The sequence below is a fragment of the Boleophthalmus pectinirostris genome, unplaced genomic scaffold, assembly GCF_026225935.1.
Source record: "Boleophthalmus pectinirostris isolate CB_2022bp ecotype Guang Dong unplaced genomic scaffold, ASM2622593v1 HiC_scaffold_2, whole genome shotgun sequence".
Classification (NCBI taxonomy): domain Eukaryota; kingdom Metazoa; phylum Chordata; class Actinopteri; order Gobiiformes; family Gobiidae; genus Boleophthalmus; species Boleophthalmus pectinirostris.
The window spans coordinates 32,006,982-32,027,511 of NW_026571152.1; the positions used below are offsets into that span (position 1 = coordinate 32,006,982).

The 20,530-nt window shown below is 39.5% G+C and overlaps 1 protein-coding gene across 1 annotated transcript; it reads right to left on the minus strand.

The window, feature by feature from the left end:
* Positions 1-1,079: 1,079 nt before the first annotated feature.
* accs (1-aminocyclopropane-1-carboxylate synthase homolog (Arabidopsis)(non-functional)) lies at positions 1,080-20,220 on the minus strand. The gene is given in 17 exon segments (XM_020931147.2): positions 1,080-4,790; positions 4,987-5,140; positions 8,021-8,163; positions 8,564-8,705; positions 10,058-10,103; positions 10,533-10,622; positions 12,430-12,530; positions 12,622-12,699; positions 13,063-13,160; positions 14,426-14,492; positions 14,920-14,989; positions 15,074-15,144; positions 15,252-15,311; positions 17,059-17,320; positions 17,322-17,712; positions 19,134-19,788; positions 19,910-20,220. Coding segments are annotated over 16 exon segments (2,766 nt in total). The 5' UTR covers positions 19,768-19,788; positions 19,910-20,220; the 3' UTR covers positions 1,080-4,431.
* Between the last annotated feature and the right edge of the window lie 310 nt (positions 20,221-20,530).

Genomic DNA, 20,530 nt, shown 5'->3' on the forward strand with positions numbered 1-20,530 from the left:
ACCTATATTTTCTTAAAAACTGTCTTTTTTAAGTCAAAACCAAGATTGTTTTTGTTTTTTTCTAATTTTTTCCTCATTTGTTCATCTGTCCTGTTCACACTTGCTCTTCACAGCCCATATAATCTATGATCATTTTTGTAGACATTACATCATCCTGGATTTTAATTAGTCTGAGCAGATGAAGATTCATAAATAGGCCTGTCACGATAACAAGTTCTGAAACACAATGTACTGCTACAGAGATATACTGAGATAAACAATAATACTGAAACTACTTTATGCCACTGATGGAAAAACAATAAGGCAGTGAACCATTCTAAAATAAAGTGTATCATTAAAAGACATGAGCTGCAGCAAATAAATAGCAGAATGAAGCAATAATCACCCAAAAACTTTACTTTTTCAACCATCTGTAGCACAAATCGTCATATTATAACAAAAATTAAAAACAAATCCCACCTATATGGTAAAAACTTACACCCATGACAAAGTTCCAGCGATAAGTTGATATAGTGATTATCGTGACGGGCCTATTCACAACAGAAACACGCTTCTAAATTTGGATCTGAGCCGAGCAACCCACTTTCACTACAAGTAGGGGAAGTATTTTGATTTGAGGGGGGAACACTTGGACTTATATGGTGTTTGTGGCCGGGTTTGTCACAGATTTCCCCACGTCATGTAAAATAACACCACCTTCACTTTCCTTTTGAGTCATGGAACAAGCCCACTGTACCGAAATGCACCATGCCCTTATTTGCACTCTCTGAACGGTGCAGTGCGTTTTCTGGTGGAGGGTCTGCTGCCTACTTGTCTCCATGGAGATGTTATTGCTTTGTCTGAAATATTCCATGGTATGACATTAAAAATACATCTAGCATTTATTCATTACAGGTTTCTATTGCTCAAAAATACACAAATTCTGACTTGTAAAGTGCTGTAAACTGCTTGTCAATTTAATCTGTACTGTGGAACATTCTAGACAAAGCACTAACATTTCCATGGAGACAAGCAGGTGGCAGATCCTCCATTGTTACGCAGTGAACCTTTAATCTTTGTACACAAAACCACACAACTCCTCTCATGAATGCGACTGTATTTTGAGATTTCATGGACAAAACAAATCCGAGGAACAAAATGCAAAACGATAAAGTGCGTCATGGCACAAGGCGTATGATACAAAATAGTTTTAATACAATTTTGGTCAAGTTTTTCCATTTGGTAATGTTAGCACTTGAAGGTAGGGCAGCACAATATAAAACACATTTCACTGGTTAATTTAATTTAAAAAAAGCAGTGTGGACAAGGTAAACAAATGTAATAAGAATAATAAAATCCATTGTCTTCTGTAAATCTGAAAAATAAACAAAAACTTCTAGGGCAGTTTCAGTTTCCACCAATATAATTTCAAGTCTTTACAACAAAAGTAGAGATTTTTTCATAGCTGATGTCGACCAATACGGTTTAAAATCCAGAGAAATGGCCGATATTTTAGGGTCGATATAGGGTGCCGATTTTGAGTTTCCTTAAATTCTGTACTTTAAATTTACTACAAACTCACCCTCAACACTCTTTTTTTTAACCACAGACCTATCGGCAAGAGCTTTAAAGGTGCAATATGTAACTTTTTGGTTGGGGGGCTGTCACCTGCTTGTTTCTATGGATATATCATTTTATCATGCTTGGGATGTCCCACAGTATGGCTTTAAACAACTCTGCTTTACATTTATTCAATTACAGGTGGTTTTATAGCTCAAAAATACCTATAAAAACAGGCATTCTGACTGTGAGCGGGGTTTCCTCTCCATAGATCTGACCTGTAACCTGGTTTAGTTTGAGCTCCATGAAGATAGAAAGGTTTAATGCCACACTGTGAAATATTCCAGACTCGAGCTGAGTATCATTAAGAAGTAGGCGATACGATACATACCTCGATACAGTGCACTTTCGGCTCGATACGAAATATTTCAAATCAATTCGATGCAGTTCAATAAAAAATAAAGGCTAAATCTTGGCAGTGACACTAACATTTTTGTTAAACGACTTCCTTTGCAAAGTTAATATGAAACACACCCATTTTAATCATCAAAACAGTGAAAATGTCAAATGTGTTGCATAAATGAGTTTCCTTCCTCTAAACAAGCAACAAAACTGTAGCTGGAACAAAATAATTTAGTCAAATATACCAAAAATACTCTTGGCGATATATTGATACAGCAGTGCCCAATATCGATTCTGTATCATCACATTAAACGATACAATATAGACATTTTGATTCCACCATCTGAAGGAAACTTCACTAGAAAAGTTACACAATGCACCTTTAAGACCAAAATGGTAAAAAGTCCAAATATCGGCCAATAGACAAACAAAAGTATCAAATTTACATACAGTATTTTGTCAGGATATGTGATAAAACATGTGTTATTGTGACTATTGAGATTGTCTAATTGTTATTTAATTCAAAGTGCAAAAACATGAAATACCTGCCAACAGCCATAAAAGTAGATTTTTCTTATATAGTGCCGCCCTACTTGTGAATAAAACGGAAATCCTTCTCTTTAAAAAGTATAATAGCAAGGTCATCTGACAGTTCGCTTTTGAAAATCCCACATTAAAGCAGCCCGTCTTGCCTCATTATCTACTTATGTCACTTTATATCTCTCTTTCCGCCTTTGGTTATTCTTCCTCCTCTTCACTTCACCACGCGATCAGAACTGACCTCGTGTCAAGAGTCTTTTCAGAGTAAACAACAGCAAACTTAAAGGTGGACTGAGTTCTTCATGGAGATGTTATTGCTTTGTCTAGAATGTTTCACAGTGTGGTATTAAACCTTTTTAACTTCATGGAGACCAGACCGAGTTACAGGTCAGATCTGTGGAGAGGCGACCCCGCTCACATTCAAACGCCTGTTTTTCTAGATATTTTTGAGCTATAAAACACCCTGTAATTGAATAAATGTAAAACAAAGCTGTTTACAGTTGACCCTCGCTGTATCGCGGTTCACCTTTCGCCATCTCGCTGTTTCACAGATTTTTTTGTGTGCAATTTTTAGAGTATGGACGCAAATTATGTTCCACCCCTCCATCCGTGCTTTGAGTGCCTTGAAGGTGGAAAAGCGCTATAGAAAAATGTGACCATTTACCATTTACCCTCTACGTCCTGATTGATTGACAATGGTCTACAATCCCTCAGCCAATCTCCTCCGAGCCATGTCTCCCGTACAGTACAGAATGCATTCAATTTGCCAAATTTAAATAAATGTTCGATCTCTTGCAGTGTGATTCTGAAGTCCTGTATGTTTGCAAGTTTTCTCCCCAACAAAACCCACAATGTCGATGAAACGTTCTGCACCGACAAATGCTCCTGCGGTCGCACGCAAAAGACAGAGGAAGATGTAACCATTGCACAAAAAGTTGGACTTCTGGACACGATGAAAGAAGGGAGAAGTTATGCGGCTGTAGCAGAGTCCTGCACCAGGTCGGGTACGGGCAAATAGTCGCTGAAACGGGCGGGTTTTAACGTTCTGGAATTTTACGAGCCGGTATGCATGCGGGTAGTAATTACACATGGACAGGTCGGGACTAAACCAGGACTACACCAGAACTAAACCAGGACTACACCCGAACTAAACCAGGACTAAACCAGGTCTAAACCAGGACTAATCTTGGACTTAAGAGAAAGAACACTGAAGCAGGGTGTCCGCAAAGCGCAATCGGGCAATGGCTGCGTTTACCTACGTGAGGTTTGGAGCTGAACCAGTTTCTCCTGCGGTCACCTCCAAGCCCGTCCCGACAGTGAGTCCTGTTCTGCTTCAGTCCTGGTTTAGTCCTCCTCTTCAGTCCTGGAATCAGTTCTAGGTTAGTCCTGGGTTAGTCCTGGGTTAGTCTTGGTTCAGTCCGTGGCATAGGCAGCGCAAAAGCTTGATATAATCTCGGGTTAATTGGCGGGTGTGGTGCTGTACTGCATGGGTGCGGGTCTCCAAAAATGGACTTGTGCAGGACTCTGCGCTGTAGGGCTCCATTACAGAATAAATGAATCTTCGGTTTGTTACATAAAGGACGAAAATAACAAAAGGACGACTGCAGCAATAAGTTTTAAGAAGGATTCAAAAAGTGTTGTAAGTGTCCTGTCTGAGAAAAGTGTATAAATTGTGTGGTGAGGAGTTTTACAGCCTTAAAACTGATATAATAATTGTAAAATATAGTTGACTACTTCGCGGATTTCACCTATCACGGGTTATTTTTAGAACGTAACGCTGCGATAAACAAGGGACCACTGTACTGTCATACTGTTAAACATTTTAGACAGATCAATGACATCTCCATGGAGAAAAGCAAATGACAAAGCCTTCACAAGAAAAGTTACCTAGTGCAGCTTTAAGAGACATTCTGATTTAAAAAAAAAAAAGTAAATCCTCTTCTTTTTAGCTTACTTCCTGGCTCTTTGTAGCAGTGCCTGAAATCCATCAAGAATCTCCGGGTCGTCCCCAGCTGTAAGTTCTGGCGTGTTTTTCTGTAGCCAATCAGAAGCCTTCATTTGATTCCGCAGTGTACCAATGAGATCGTCCAGTCTGTCGCTGGCCAAAGGCGTCCCGTTCTCTCTCAAAGCGTCTGGTGATTTGCATCGGGGAGATGGTAGAGAATTTACAAATGCAGAATTGTTGGAATCGCCGTTATCTGTTTTGCCTAATTTTCCATGTTCCTCAATGGGCCTTTTGATGGAGCTGGAACCGGGGCAAGCTTGTGTCTCTTCGATTTCTTTCAACGCGTCTTTAAATCGCCTCAAGCCTGAAAAGCAGCACAAATGAGTGACTATTATCCCGATCTATAAGCAGTTTAAAAAGAAAATTGATGTTGTCTGAAGTTTAACAAAGTGTAATTGTGTTTAAATTGGAAAATGGGGCATAGATGTGCAAATAATCAGTGTTTTGAAGTTAAATCTGACAAGACTGGGAGAAGGACACATGGCACATTAAACACTGACCGAGCTCTAGGTGGCGCTGTTGGTCTGCAAACACAATGCGGAACCATCCGGGCGTGGAGCAGGAGAAGGCCTGGCCACAGCTCAGCACCACTTTGTGTCTGAGGAAGCATCTCCATAAAGAAAACTCATCCTCAAATGTGAACTCTCTCAGGTACTGCAAGAAATAAACCGATGAATATAGTAAGTGTCCTAGTAGGGATGTAACAATAACTGAAATATTGTGATATCGTATCGTTTCACAATAATATCGTGGGCTGTCACAAGATTTCGAATCACAAGTTCCTTTGCTTAACTGCATGCTTTTATCGTAGCAACAGCTTATAAACATAGGGAACTACATATCCCATAATTCATTTCACTGCATACAACATCAAGAAATATGATTTTACATGGATTCTTGTGATTTTGATGCTACTAATTCACACCAAAATCTTGTTAAGATATTTTAAAAGCAAAAAAGTGTCCCATCTACAATTATATTAGCCTCTTCAAAAATATCGAAATAAATATCGTACTGTGAGATGCATATCATTATAATATTGTACCATGAAATTTGGATATCATCCCTATGTCCTAATATAATATTTGAATATCTATATTTTTTTAATTGACTCATTTAGAGCAGTGGTTCTCTTTGGTTCTTTTCACACCAAGTACCACCTGATGAAAGTATTTGACCCACCTAGTGCCACCAGGTCTATAACAGGACTATACCAGGTCTAAACTAGGGCAGAAATTCTTAGAATGCTTGAATTTCTATTTTTACAAAGCTGTTCTGTAATTACTGTAAAGCTAAATAACAGCTCCATATCACAGCTGGACCTCACACCCATCACACCTTATTTTATTTTGGTTCTGAGGAAGTAAACCGACACAGACAATTGAAGCTATATTACTGGAATTGGTATCGAAGCTGAAAAAGCTGAATTAGTCCATCTCTAGTTACTAGGTATGTAACGATACCCAGATCTCTCAGTACGATATTTTCAGGATATGCATCTCACGGTTAGCCTGATTCATCAGCCGGTTTCCAAGAATTCGTTCACTCGACAGTAGGCGGGTAATTTTTTTTCATTTAACCAATCGCTGCTATTTGGTCATTATGTATGTAATGCGCCGCTAAAGGGACTAACTGGTATATTAAACCTTTCCCAAATCCCACATGAAGAAGGGCAATAACGTCTTTCTCCTTGATAAAATTCACCAAACATTCTCTTTATTCTGGCTTTAAATCCTCGAATCATTGCCAACACAGAATATATGGCTCTTCACAAAAACCCCGGAAGTGCACGTTCATGCACCAGCCAATCAGCGAACCGTCTAGTGTATTCCAATTCCTGACCTAGTTGCTGGAGAGGAATGAAATTGAGCAGAGGCACTAGGTGGCGCCAGCCTGACTATCTCACGGTACAATATTTATTACAATATTTTGAGAGGGTTAACAAAAGAGTGAATAAACTTTTTCTTTTTTAAATGCCTTAACAAGACTTTGGTTCTATCATCATCCAAAGAACTAAAACTTATTAACACTATTTCCTCATGTGGTCTGCACTTAAACTTTTTTTTAAACTATTGCTGCACCATAACATTGAATTTAAGCAAAGGGACTTGTAATTTGATATATTGTGATGGCTCATGATATTATTGTGACACTTTTGACCATATGATATTGTGATATTTCGGTTATTGTTCCACTTCTACGAGTTGCAGCAGTTCCAAACTAACTAAAAACGTGAGCCAAAATTAAAGGTTGTATGGAGGATTTTTTTTTTTTTCAAATTGTCAATGATAGCATTATAGAGGTGCAGTAGCCTTGTAATTATGATGACCAAGAAAAAGAGAATAAAAATTCATCAACTCTGGACGTGGTGGGGCTAAACATTTGCCAATAGATAACGACACTGCCTCGTTATCTGTTAGTTGACAGGCTGTCAATCAAACTCCCTACGTTTCTAGCGTAACTGACTTGCCTGCGCGCTGCCATTACGTGGTTTACGTACGACTGTCACGCAGTCCACAGATGCAAGACGCACAGACGCTGTTTACTCCACCAACGCAACAGTTCTTAGCGGCTTTTTTGACCTATATCTTCCTCGCAGTTAGCACAAAGTTTGTTGCAATGGCAGAAAAGAATTCAGGAGCAGTTAGCCCCAAAAGAAAGTCCGTTTTTGAGGTTGCTGAAAGAAGAAGACAAGGGGAAAAGCAGCAAAGCCAAACTAAGGTGATTCTTGGAGATTCATTCCAGCGATGGCGCAACTGAAGCAGACGCAGGGTCTAAAGACTGACGCACTGGTCGCCAAATTACTCCTGGACAGGTCACTTCTGCTTATTATGAAAACGTGCTTTATTTCCAAGAGCTAGACAAACGTTTTTCAAGACACAAATGCGATATCCTATGTCTGAAAACGTAATTTTCAATGCAAAGAAAGAATCCGCTTGCAGCTGCGTGTTGTAGTAGTAGCTTCATTCGCACTGAATCTCCGCGCACCCCTCTCTGCACCCCTTCCTGCTCCTCTCCCCGCTCCCCGTTTTGCTCTTCTCCCTGCTCATCACTTCTCCGCGCACGGAATCTCCGCGCACCGCTCCCCTCTCCTCTCCTCGCTCCCCGCCCCGCTCTTCCCGCTGCTCCTCACTCCTCCTCACTCCTCACAAATGTCCGCGCACCCCCTCCCCCCCCGCTCCTCACTTCTCCGCCTTGCCTAACCAACACTGTAGTTAGTTGTTTAGAAGTCATGTGCAGCGATGAGTACTTGTTTTCTAGAAACAAACCTGTTTCTGGTGTAAGGAGGAGGCATTTCTACGTAGGGAGCTGAAGGGGAGGGGGGGTGGTTTCACGCATGCGCAACATTTGAAAAAGGACAAACTTGTTCCAAGGAACGAAAATCCTCTATACAACCTTTAAGGAAGCGTTAGAAATGCAGAGGAATCATTATACCACTAGAGGGAGCCCCACAGTTTGGATACTACTGATTTTGAGAAATATACACTCTCCAAACTACTTCCAGTTACTTCCTGTAACTGTAATGGGCCTTACCTTCCTGAGGTCGGCCCACACAAACAAAGCTGCAGGTCTGTCCAAGAACGGAATTCCTAAACTTCTCAGCTCCTTTGTCAACACACTGTGAGAGCTCTTCAGCCTGCTTCTGTTTTCAGGCAGGAATTCATTGTTGATCCATTCTAGACAAGTAACAAAATGTGAAGAGTTATATTACAGCTGACGTTATCAATACCAATATCCGTAGGCTCTGCTCTGTCTGGGGATTTATTAGTCTTTCTTGTTCTGTAAAGCGCTTTGAAATATTTTGTGTACGAATTGTGCTTTACAAATGAACTTGCCTTGCCTTGCCTTTAATCTGTGCTTTATGCAAACACAATATGACGATAAAGAACTGACTTAGCTGGAAATACAACAGGATCTGCGCTGTTAAACAAGTCTCTCACACATGAAATTACAAAGAGCAAACATATAAATAATAATATATTCTAAATAAGTAGCAAAAACAGCAAGAGACTGGTGTCAAATAAGGCATAATATCAATGTATGTGTACAAGTAAAGTAAATATCGTAAGTACTTGCCTCTGTCCTGCAGCAGCTGTGCGACCTGGTGCTGTGTTGGTCCAGGGATCCCATGGAAAGAGCCGAGTTGAGCCAAAGCTTCCACCAGCTCTGAGTTCTCCGTGTACAGAGTCCCAATACGGATGCCTGCCATAGCAAAGTCCTGGAAGAGACAAGAATGTAGTTTATGAGGTGACAAAATGCCACACCACCATCACCACACCATAGGAATACAGCATGATAATACAGCATGATAATACAGCATGATAATACATGATAATACAGTACGATACTACTACTACTACTACTACTACTACTACTACTACTACTACTACTAAAATCTGTACACAAAAAAGAACAAAAATCGTTTTTAGGGTTAATCATTTTAAGGCTGTAGTTTATATAAGATTATACGAGATTTATGTCTAACTCTCACCCCAAAACAAGTAATTTTAAAGAGCCTATATTCTACACTGTTTATTTTCTGATCTTTATGTTGTTTCCTCATCACAAACATACCTGGAGTTGTGTTTTGTTTCATTCACACATGTTTAAACATACAAATCCTGCATATTTAGGCTGAGTTGTTCTCTCAAACAGAAAATACTCTGTTCCATACAGGAGGTGCTCTACTGTGTTTTTATACACCAAACACCTTCACTAGAATCATTTGGATAATTTCAGCCCTCAAATTGTCTCTACAGAACGAAAGGGAAATGGTAGATTGTTTAACTTGAAAACTACCACTACATGACATCAAAAGGTAAAATAGGACATTTTGAGCTGTGGAGATGTGGACAAACTAATAATAAATGGTTATTCAAACATGTGTGAATGAAATAAAACACAACCCAGGTCTGTTTGTGATGAAGTAACAACATTATAACATGGCTTAAAGCTCACAAGAGTCAATTTTGTGTAATATAAGACCTTCAAGGTACACTTTATTGTCCCCATAGGAAAATTTGTCATCAGCATTTGACACTGCCAGACTGCAGCAACCTGTTGGGAGCAGCAGGCGCCCAGGGACACATCTGGAGATATTGAGATAGGCTTGACTGTAACTTCCACAGCAAGGATAATATGGGATGTTAAATTCTAAACCTGTATTGGGTTTGTGTATGTTAAAAGGTGCATAATGTAACTTTTCAATTCGGGGTCCATCACCTTGTTTTCATGGAGATGTCATTGCTCTGCCTGGAGTGTTCCACAGTATGATATTAAACAGCTCTACCTTCATTTATTAAATTACAGGTGGTTTTATTGATCAAAAATACCTGTGATTGCAGTTACCTCTCCACAGAAATGACCTGTAAGTTGATCTGATTTGGTCAAGAAGATTGAAAGGTTTAATGCCATACTGTGAAACATTCCAGACAAAGCAATAACACCTCCACGGAGAAAAGCATTTGACGGACTCTCCACCAGAAAAGTTACACAATGCACCTTTAACACATGTATAGAGGGTTAGACTTTGTAACACTAGAGTCATGTTCAGTATTGCACAACATTTACCTTACTCATCCCCCACATCACATGAGTCCTCTGAGGGTCGGGCAAACTGCAATAATAAAAACAAGAATGGTTATGAATGTATTTAAACTTCCTTTATTACGCAATATAACTGAGCCGAGTTATAATGCTGTTCCCTCATCAAAGACATGCCTGGAGTTGTGTTTTGTTTCATTCACACATGTTTGAGTAATCCTTTATTGTTATTAGTCTGTGTACATCTCCAAAGCTAAAAAAAAAAAACCTCTGTTCCAACTTGTGATGTCAGGAAGCAGTAGTTTTCAATTTAATACCTATTTTTAACCTTAATTATCCAAATGATTCTAGATTCCAAAGTTTGTGTGTTAATTAAACATGCGTGAATGAAACAAAACACTAGTCCAGGTTTGTGATGAGGAAACAACATTATAACATAGATCAGAAAACAGCATAATATGTGACCTTTAAATGCTGCGTTAATCTTAAACTTCTACTTTACCTTTCTAGATTAAGGACACTTGAAAATACTGCAGATTCGTCAAAGATTGTCAGCATGTACACCTCATCCACAATGACATGGAGTTCATTTCTAGAGGAACATAAAAAGAATAAGACATAAAAAAACAAGTGTTACTTTGCAGTAGAAAGAGATGGTTTAGCTGGAACTACAACAGCTGATCGGATACGTGCTTTCCATCAAGTCTCTCACACATAAAATCCTGTAAAAGTATCAATTAGGAAAATTAAGTGTCAAAGTACACGCTTCGCTATAAAAACACAAATATACTGCAAATTTGAAGGGCATTCAATCTAACCCCAGAATGGACCCTTTGTGCTCACTGTCCGTATAAAAGCCCTGTGCTTTATGGTTACAACAGTTCAGCGCCCACCCAGCTCTCACTAGAGGGAGATCATTTAGTAAACAATGGCTGGTGCAGGACACTTCTTGGCACATGGCTGCACTTAACCATAATAGAGCGGGAGGTGATAAAACTCCATCAGGACCACTTGTTATTCCACACACAGGTCAGAGCACAGGGCCATAAAACAAAGAGTGTAAACGCGATGGATGCTGCGCTATAGACAGTGTTAAAGGGCACTTTGGGCCTGGATGAAACAGATTAAGCTGACAAAATAACGGATATCCAGATACTAATTGAGTACTAAAACTTGTATATACTGTATACTAGATCCTTATCTGAACAAGTCTCACTTTATAATAACTACACTTTTAAGAGTCTTGAGCGTGAGAGCCTAAAGCATGAAGAAAAACTTATTTCACAATGAACAAGTTGTGTGTTAAGAATGATTCAAGTTTGGCAACTACTTAAAAGCAGTGTTTCCCAAACTTTTTTTCTGGGGACTCATATTTTAAAAGTCACAAACCTTCGCAACTCAAGTCAATAGACATTACTCGTAAATCACAAAATAAAGGTGGATTTGACCATATTTTATTGTTGACTGAGTGATCGTGTCTCTCTGAACAAATAGTATTACTCGAGTTTTAAACAATGAAAAACAGTAATTGAACCAGCAACAAAAGTCGCCTATTTGGACATTAAATGTAGCCCATTTCTTTGTCTTTTCAACATTCAATTGAACCAGCAATATTGGAACAAAATAGTCTGTACATCTATATTTTGCCGACCTACATGCAGATCGTGATAAGGCGACCCAAAAAAAATCTCTTGCGACTCAGATTTTGAGAAACAGTGACTTGAAGGGCCTATATTACACTATTTTCTGATTTATGTTATAGTATTTTCTCATCACAAACAGACCAGGAGTTGTGTATTGTTTCATTCACAGATGTCAAAACCACAGATCCTGCATATTCAGTCTGAGTTGTTCTCTCAAACAGAAAACACTCTGTTCCACCTTGTGATGTCATGTGGTAATACAGGAAGTGCTCCACTGTGTTTTTAAATTCCACACACCTTCACTAGAATCATTTTGATGATTTTAGCCCTGGAAATTTCAACCTCTACTCTCTCTGAACTAAAGGTAGAAGGTAGGTTTGGAAATGAAGACAGACTTATAATAAAGGATGTGTGAATGAAACAAAACACAACTTTGATTACGTTTTCGAAAAGGTAACATTATAAAATGGCTTAAAGATCACAAGAGTCAATGTTGCGTAATATAGGACCTTTATTGAGTACCTTAACCCTAACTTCTAACCCAGACTTTTAATGAAATAGACGCTAGGCCTAAATCATTCTTTATAAACGATTTGTTAATTATGAATTAAGTGGTACTGACCTGTCCTGGATAGGTATTGTGGTTTCAAAATAAATACTGATTATTTTGCCTTTACTATAGTATCAAAATTGACACATTTTAATGCCATAACACTAAACAATACCACTAAAACACACAAATATACAGAACTTTACCTTTTGGCAAACTCTAAGAAGGCAGTTATCTCTGTGTGAGTGTAGATCTCAGCCAGAGGATTGTGTGGATTCATCAGGATCACACCTCGGATTGTAATTCCCTGCCAAAGTCAATGAAGGTTAATTAAAGGTATTAATAGAGGTTAAAAGTCAAAAAACAACTTTTTAAAGTAAAGTATTTGCAGAAGTTACTTCTTGTTTTGCTCTCTTCAGTCCTTCCTCCAATTTGTCAACAGTGAGATGGAACGGTCTACAGCCACTTTCATTTTCCTTTAAAGATAAAAACAACATATTAAAGCATGCATATTTTGGCTGTGTTCTTCTCTGAAACTGAAAACACTGTAATTTCCCTGGAATTGCCCATCTCTACTGAAATAAAGTAAAAGTAAAAGGTACTTTTTAACTTGAAAACTACTACTTCATGGCATCACAATGTGGAAGAGAATATTTTGAGCTTTAGAGATGTAGACAGACTGATAATAAAGGATTACTCAAACATGTGTGAATGAAACAAAACACAACTCCAACAACATTATGACATGACTTAAAGTTTACAACAGGCAATTTTCTGTAATATAGGACCTGTAAATCCTGTCTGCTTTATAACATACAAAACATAACTGGTCTCAGTACCTCACAGTCCAAAGGCACGTGAAAGAGTTTAACGCCGGCGTACAGCTCCAGGTCCTCCGTGATCACACCGTAGAATGGAGTGGGGATGAGAATGGCATCTGTCAAAAGCAAACAACTAAATAACTACATAACAGAGGTGGTGCAAAAAGGCTACAATAACACATTTTGAAGTAAGATATATTGCTCCAGAGACACACTACGATAAATTCTGAAATACTGAAACTACTTTATGCAACTGACACAATGTCAATAATGCAAGATAATTCCAGTAAACCATTTTAAATAGACAGTATCATTCAAAAGGTCTGAGTTGTAACAAATGCAGAATGAAGCAATAATTAGCCATAGAAGTCACTTATTCAACCGTTTACAGATCAAATCTGATCATGTTTCAACAAAAATACCCCAATTCTACCCACTTCATGGTTCAAACTCACTCAGTCAAACTTTATTTATAAAGTGCCTTTCATACAAAAATGTAACACAAAGTGCTTTGCAGTGATTAAAAACAAGCCCACATTTCCTTCCACCAACCAACCCAACCTCCACAGCTGTCTGACCCGACACAACCAAACGAAACAGACACACACACACACACACTCACACACTAACATGCTAAAATACATAAAACTACCTATAGTAAGATGTGAGGCTGAATACAGGCGAAGCAGTTGAGTTTTCACTGACAAAATTTCAAAACTAAAACTTTTCCATGACTTTCTCATGACCCAAAGTGAATTTTCCATGACTTTATAGCACCTACATGTGAAGAATTGATCATACTTTTAAGGCTAAATATGAAATGTTAACCCTTTCTACTCACCTTATGGTTTGGTATTATAGTTTTTTAACATTCAACATACTGTCAGTGTATTTATTGTCGTCTCTTAAAACAAAACAAAATAAAAAGTGCATAGGTTGGGAAATAATCATAAAACCCTGAAAGAGATACTAAAATTCCATGACTTTTCCAAAGCTTTCATTGAATTTACAAACTTCTATGACTTTTCAAGACCTGGAAAATGACACTTTCAATTTCCATGACTTTTCCAGGATTTTCATGACCGTGGGAACCCTACCACTTTTACAAAGAAGATCAACACAGGGCCTGTTTTTCTTTTTTTTGGTTATATGTTGACCTATGTTAATGTGGTCAATTGTTCATGTGCACATTTTAGTCTGAAAATGAATAACAATATTTGAAAAAAAAAAAAAAATACAATCTACACACGATAAATACTGAGCCCCCAAATATATTGTTTGAGCTTTCATATATTGAACGCTAAGTCAATCTACTGTAGTACTCCTCATGACGAGCTTAGGTACAAATACTTTTACGTCAATGCGGTGTAGTGCGGTCTACCTTTAGGGTCACAGATCACTGTGGCAACACACGAAAAAAGAGAACCACAGCCGTTCATCACCACCACCTGCACACACAAGTACGTACACATAAGTACAAACACACACACAAAGCCAGTAGGTTTAATATTACATGTTTAAGAGGTAAAGAATAATAATTCACCAAACAATAGGATTAAATTACGGCAACAATAAGTGCCAGCCACATAATTACAGCGTATTTAATCAATGCTTTTAATGCAACCTATAATTCTGCATATACAAAAATGATATATTCTTTACAGCTGCACTCTTAAAATAATAGTTTGTAATAAATGGGGATTTTTATTTAGCCCCCCTGTGACCTTTTATTGGTGTGATCTCATGTGTTATGCTCTTTCCCCCACCTACACGCAGTAGCGATGTGATTCATTTTCTGTGGTTTTTGATGAGGTAACATTATAACATGGCTTCACAAGAGTTAATTTTGCGTAATATAGGACCTTTAAAACTCACATTATCGGCCTTTAGTGGGCGTGGAGAACAGCAATAGTCTGTCAAGAATCGCGCCACCTCCTCCCTCAGACTAAAAACAACAGATAATAATACAAGTTAATTATTCATGTACGTCATTATGAAAGTGAGCACAGATCAGATAATGAAACCTTACAATCGGTGTCCCGTCCAGTCTCCATACTGCAGTGAGGATGGGTTAATAAGCAGCATATCAGGCTTGGTCAGCTGCAAATAAAAATGTATTTATTTACTTGTGCGAGCAATTTATTATTCATATTATTCACTCATTCATTATTGATACATTGATTTTAATAGATTATAATTTCTCTTACGCGCTTAAGCAGGATGTCATAACATAGTTTGTTCTCACTCGTGCCAAGGTTTATGATGCCCTAGGATAGAAAAAACATATTATTATTATTACTATTATTATTAAAAGGCCCATATTACACAAAATTGACTTGTTACACAGAATTGACTCTTGTTAGCTTTAGGCCAGGGGTCAATAAACTAAAGTCCACGGGCTGACTCTGGCCCTCCACGCCCCTTTGACCGGCCCCTCTGACCCCCTCCACTTGAACTGGCCCCATGAGATAATCCTCAAAAGTTGTCATGGCCTTTTTTTTTTTTTATTACTTTTTGGCAAATAATAACACGTCGGCATCTTGTATTTTTTTTAGTTTGTCAATTAAAAAATGATATTTATATGAAGTATTTATATTTATATAATTATATGACGTATTTACTTTTGCTGCTAAATTTCCGTCACCTGACAAACTTGAGATCAAACAGTGACAGTAAACGCACGGGCAGAGTTCTGTAGTGCCGTTAAAGACAGCCAAATGGCTCGTGTTAAAGTATGAAAACTTCTGTTATGTAAAGAAAGTGGAGCGGGTTTTCGAAGAATATAATCTGCGTCGTCAGGGTCATACAGTTCTGTTATACGGCCGACCTGACCCTGGCCTCCATCACAGTCAGGAGCGATAATGTGGCCCCCAGAGAAAAAAGTTTGGTGACCTCTGCTTTAAGTCATGTTATAATGTTGTTATCTCATCAGAAACACACCTAGAGTTGTGTTTTGTTTCCTTCACACATGTTTGAGTAATCTGCATTATTAGTCTGCCTTACATCTCCAAAGCTCAAAACTCTCTGTTCCACCTTGTGATGTCATGTAGTGGTAGTTTTCAAGTTAATAGCTACCCTTTTACAAAACTTTAGGGGGCAGGAGTGCTACTTAGATATACAGAGATTGTGCAGAATTGTCCTTTTGGTGCTCTTCAGTGTGGTGGGCCAGTTTCAAATACAAAGTAGAAAAAAACTGAGGCACTTAGAAAGTACAAAATAATTAAAAGCTAGAGTATAAGTATTAAAAAAGTTTAATACCACATGGCAGACAGACAGTTTGTTCTGATGAAAGTCAAAGGGACGAAACGTGTTGGCATGATTTTAACTTTATCTGCCCTTTGGTATTAAAAGCTTTTATTATTTTGTACTTTTTGAGTGCCTCAGTTTTTTCAACTTCTTCATTTGGTTCAGTAGAGATTGGCAATTCCAGGTCTGAAATGACCAAAATTATTCTAGCGAACGTCTATGGGGTTTAAAAACACAGTGGAGCGCTTCTTGTATTACCACATGACCCCATAATCTGTTTTCTGTTCTGAGAAGATTTCACCCTAAACATGCAGGATTTGTGTGAATGAAACAAAACACAACTCTGGGTATGTTTGTGATGAGGAAACAACATTCCCACTTTTCTGACAAAATTCAAAACTTTTCCATGACTTTTTCATGAGCTAAAGTGAATTTTCCATGACTTTACGGCACCTACATGTGTCGAATTGATCAGACTTTTAGGCCTAAATATGAAATGTTTTCCTTTCCACTCACCTTATAGTTTGGGATTATAGTTTTTTAACATTCAAAATACTGTCAGTGCATTTATTGTCGTCTTTTTTGAATAAAAGGCGCATCCGTTCGTAAATAATCATAATAGCCTAATGAAAACTTAACAAAACGCCATAACTTTTCCAGGATTTCCATGACTGTAGGAATCCTGATTATAACAGATCAGAAAATAGTGTAATATAGGCCCTTTGAACAGCTTCATGTGTATTTTTGTAACTTTTTTGGCGGACTTACATTGGGGTTTTCAGTCTCATGATATTTGTCCATTCCATACTGTAGGAATCCCTCTTGGAGAATTCCCTGGTGCTGGCGGATAGTGTTCCCTCTGTGGGACAAGTACCCGCTCTGTGCTCTGTTACCTACATTCTTTAAACTTTCATGTGGCTTGTCAGACGTCTTTTTACTCTGAGTGTTAGAAACCATCTCCTCTGAACGCAGCTGAGATACAGATGTGCTCGATGTCATCCCTGGATCGTGCGATGACTCCTCTGCGGCCGTCGCTCCTCGCCTGGCCGCCCCCCAGCGTCCCCGTGAGCATGCTAAAGAGGCGGAGCTCGTGCTGCCTCTCGTTCTCCGCCCTCTGCTCCTCCCTCTGCTGCCTCCTCTCCTCCGCCTGCAGCTCCTTCTCCAAACGCGCCTCCTCCAAAGACAACAAGCGCTCCTCTGTTACCTGCTGCCACTTCAGGAAGCTCACCAAGGCTCGGTCCAGGCCTCTGTGGTTTGCGGCGGAGCTCGTTTTGCTGTTTCTGGTTTTAGCGTTCCCCTTTCGCTTCTTGGGCCTCACGCTGGATAAGGTGTAGTAAGGAGCCTCGGTGAAGTGGCGCTCTTCGGACACGGAGCCTTCCCGGGTGCCTGTGGCCGAGCACGAGGAGTTCACGTCACTTAAACCTGCGGATAGAAAAAGTTACAAGTCACATGCGGTGTTGGGAAGTATGAATACATGTACCGAGAATACGTAGGCAGCAAGGATGGGACAAGATCTCGTGAGACAAAACTACCACAAGATCGTGCACACATGAGAAAAATGATCTTGTGGGTGTGTTTACATTTGGATTAGACAAAGAAATTTGAATATTGATGAGATGCACCTCTTACAGTTCCAAAAGAAAGTACTAGAGCGGAAACAAAAACATGAAATCAAACTGAATCATGAAATTTATACATAAGGAATAATGTTAAAATCTTAAAATAAAGTCTTTTTTTCGTTCCCAATCGTGTCTCTTGTCTCGTCTTGTGGAAATTTTGTCTCATCCCATTCCTAGTTTTCTGAATCCTAACTTTGAGTAACTGCATTCTGGTACAGTTTCTCTTTCATTTGGTGGTGTAGTTACTTTACTAAACTCAAAGGAATAAATTGCAGATAGGCTTCAAACTGCACAAAACAAATTACATAAATAGAAAACACTGCTCTTGTGGTGAATATATGTTTGATTTTTCTTTCTACAGTTAGTGAAAGAAACGATGAAACCAACATGAAGCACTTTTTAAATCCTTTGTTGGCGTCTTTACACTATAATGTAAAATGCAACTCTGTGTAAAAGTATTCTAAGTACCATGGGCCATGCAGGTATTCAGTATTCTGTAACTAAATACATTTTCAAAGCATTTTTCCCATCACTGGTCATATGTTTTACTTGTCAAATCTTTACTGGTAATGCTGTGGCTTTTCTATTATATTGGCTATTATTTTACCTGTATTATTACTATCATCTTCCCATTTAACTAGTGTGTTTTGTATATTTTAAGTCATTTCCCTCACCTGCAGATGAATAAAGTTTGTCTAAGTTTATTTTTAAGTTTATTTGTTTGTTAAATAAAGTGTGCTACCTACTGCAGACAAATGCTTTAAGTATGTTATAATGTTGTTTCCTCATCAAAAACACAGCTGGAGTGGTGTTTTGTTTCATTTTCACATGTTTAACACGCAGACAATGCATTTTCAGTTCTTCTCTCAAACGGAGAACACTTTCTTGCACTTTGTAATGTCATGTGGTAATACAGGAAGTGCTTCACAAGGGTCATCTGGATAATTTCAGCCCTAGAATTTCACATTTATACTGTAAGGTTTGGGAATGTAGACAGACTAATAAACCAGGATTACTGAAAAATGCACAAATGAAACAAAGCACAACTCCATGTATGTTGTTGATGAGGTAACATTATATCATGACTTAAAACTCACAAGAGTGAATTTTGTGTAATGACTGTAATAGACTCCATTACTACTGAGGAATACATCTGAACTGACATTTAATGAAACCACTGTATGAAACCTCCCCCACACAATGTAGGACATGTGGGCAAACCACCTGAGGGTGAAATGGTTGGAGTTACAGGTCTCTCCTCTTGACCTGTTGCCTCCTCGTGCCCGGTCACAGACTGCACATCATCCTGGTCATCTCCTGACCCGTAGTACATCTCTGGAGGAGCCAGGCTGGAGTTCACAACACTCTCATCCACATTCTCACACTTTATGTCTAGAGCATCTTGTTTGAGCGGGTGACCAAAGAGAAAGCCCCCAGTGGAGGGTGGCCCAAAGGAGCTGGCGGGCACAGTGGTGTGGTAGCCCTCTGCGCCCCCCTGGTTCGGATACACGTGTTGAGCCACGACAGTGCCGCCTAAAGAGGAGTAGGTGATGGACGGGCGGCTGGTCAGCACTCTGTCAATGACATCAAAGAACTTCCAGGAGCGCGTCTTGTGGTTGTCTTTGATGCGCCTGTACTCCAGTCTCATCTTCTTGATCTTCTCCCTGCACTGGTCCCCGGTGCGGTAGACGCCCCTCTCCTGCAGCGCACGGGCGATGCGGTCAAAGACGCGCTGGTTGCGCAGGGAGCTCTCCAGCTCCAGCTGGACCGTGTCATCGGACCACAGCTGGAGCAGCTCCACTATCTCCGGGTCTGTCCAGTTACTGCCCCGCTCGTGCTTTTTGTTGCGAAAGTCCATCTTTTGACATTCACACGTGCTCTGCAGAGATAAACAAGAGTGCTGAGCTTTACGTCAAACTCTGAATGACAAACGTGCCGATAAACGGCACAAGTTGTCATGGTGATACATATTTTACAAGTTAAAAGGTAAAATGTTGTACCTATTAATGCTAAGGCGTTAGTCTCCCCGTGCAAACCGCTCCTAAACAAACCAGCGCGCTCCCTGAGGACTGACAGCGGCGTTCAGCCCTCATGCTCCATGGTTTAACCCGGCTTGGACTGGTTTGGTCCGACACGGCTTTGTTCAGACCCGTGCTAGGTCACTAGGTTCATTCTTCACGAATCTTTATCATAACTTGTTAAAATGGGGACTGGACGCGTAGAAAAATATCTACATCCGGGTTGACAGCACATGCGTGCTGTTCTATTCCGGGATAACTTTGGTCCGTGTTAGCTTGTGAAAGCGAGCTGTTTTCACTTCTTCCAGGCTGTGGCGGTGTAGAAGCAGGCGAGTCAGACCGACCTCCCAGGGACCCGTGCTTCCCCCTCACGGCCACGAGATGGAGCCAGAAGCTCGATAACAAACCCGCGCGCGTGCTTCACAGGGGGCGCGTGTTTTCACTCACGGGTTCTCCTGACATCTTCATTATTTCACACAAAGAAACAGCGGCTTATTATGGCTTTTACAGGAACACCGATTTATACAACTGTACACTGCTCAAACAACAGATTTGCGCTTGGTTTTGGAAATGAAAAGTAAAATACTTTTGTCAAACATGTGC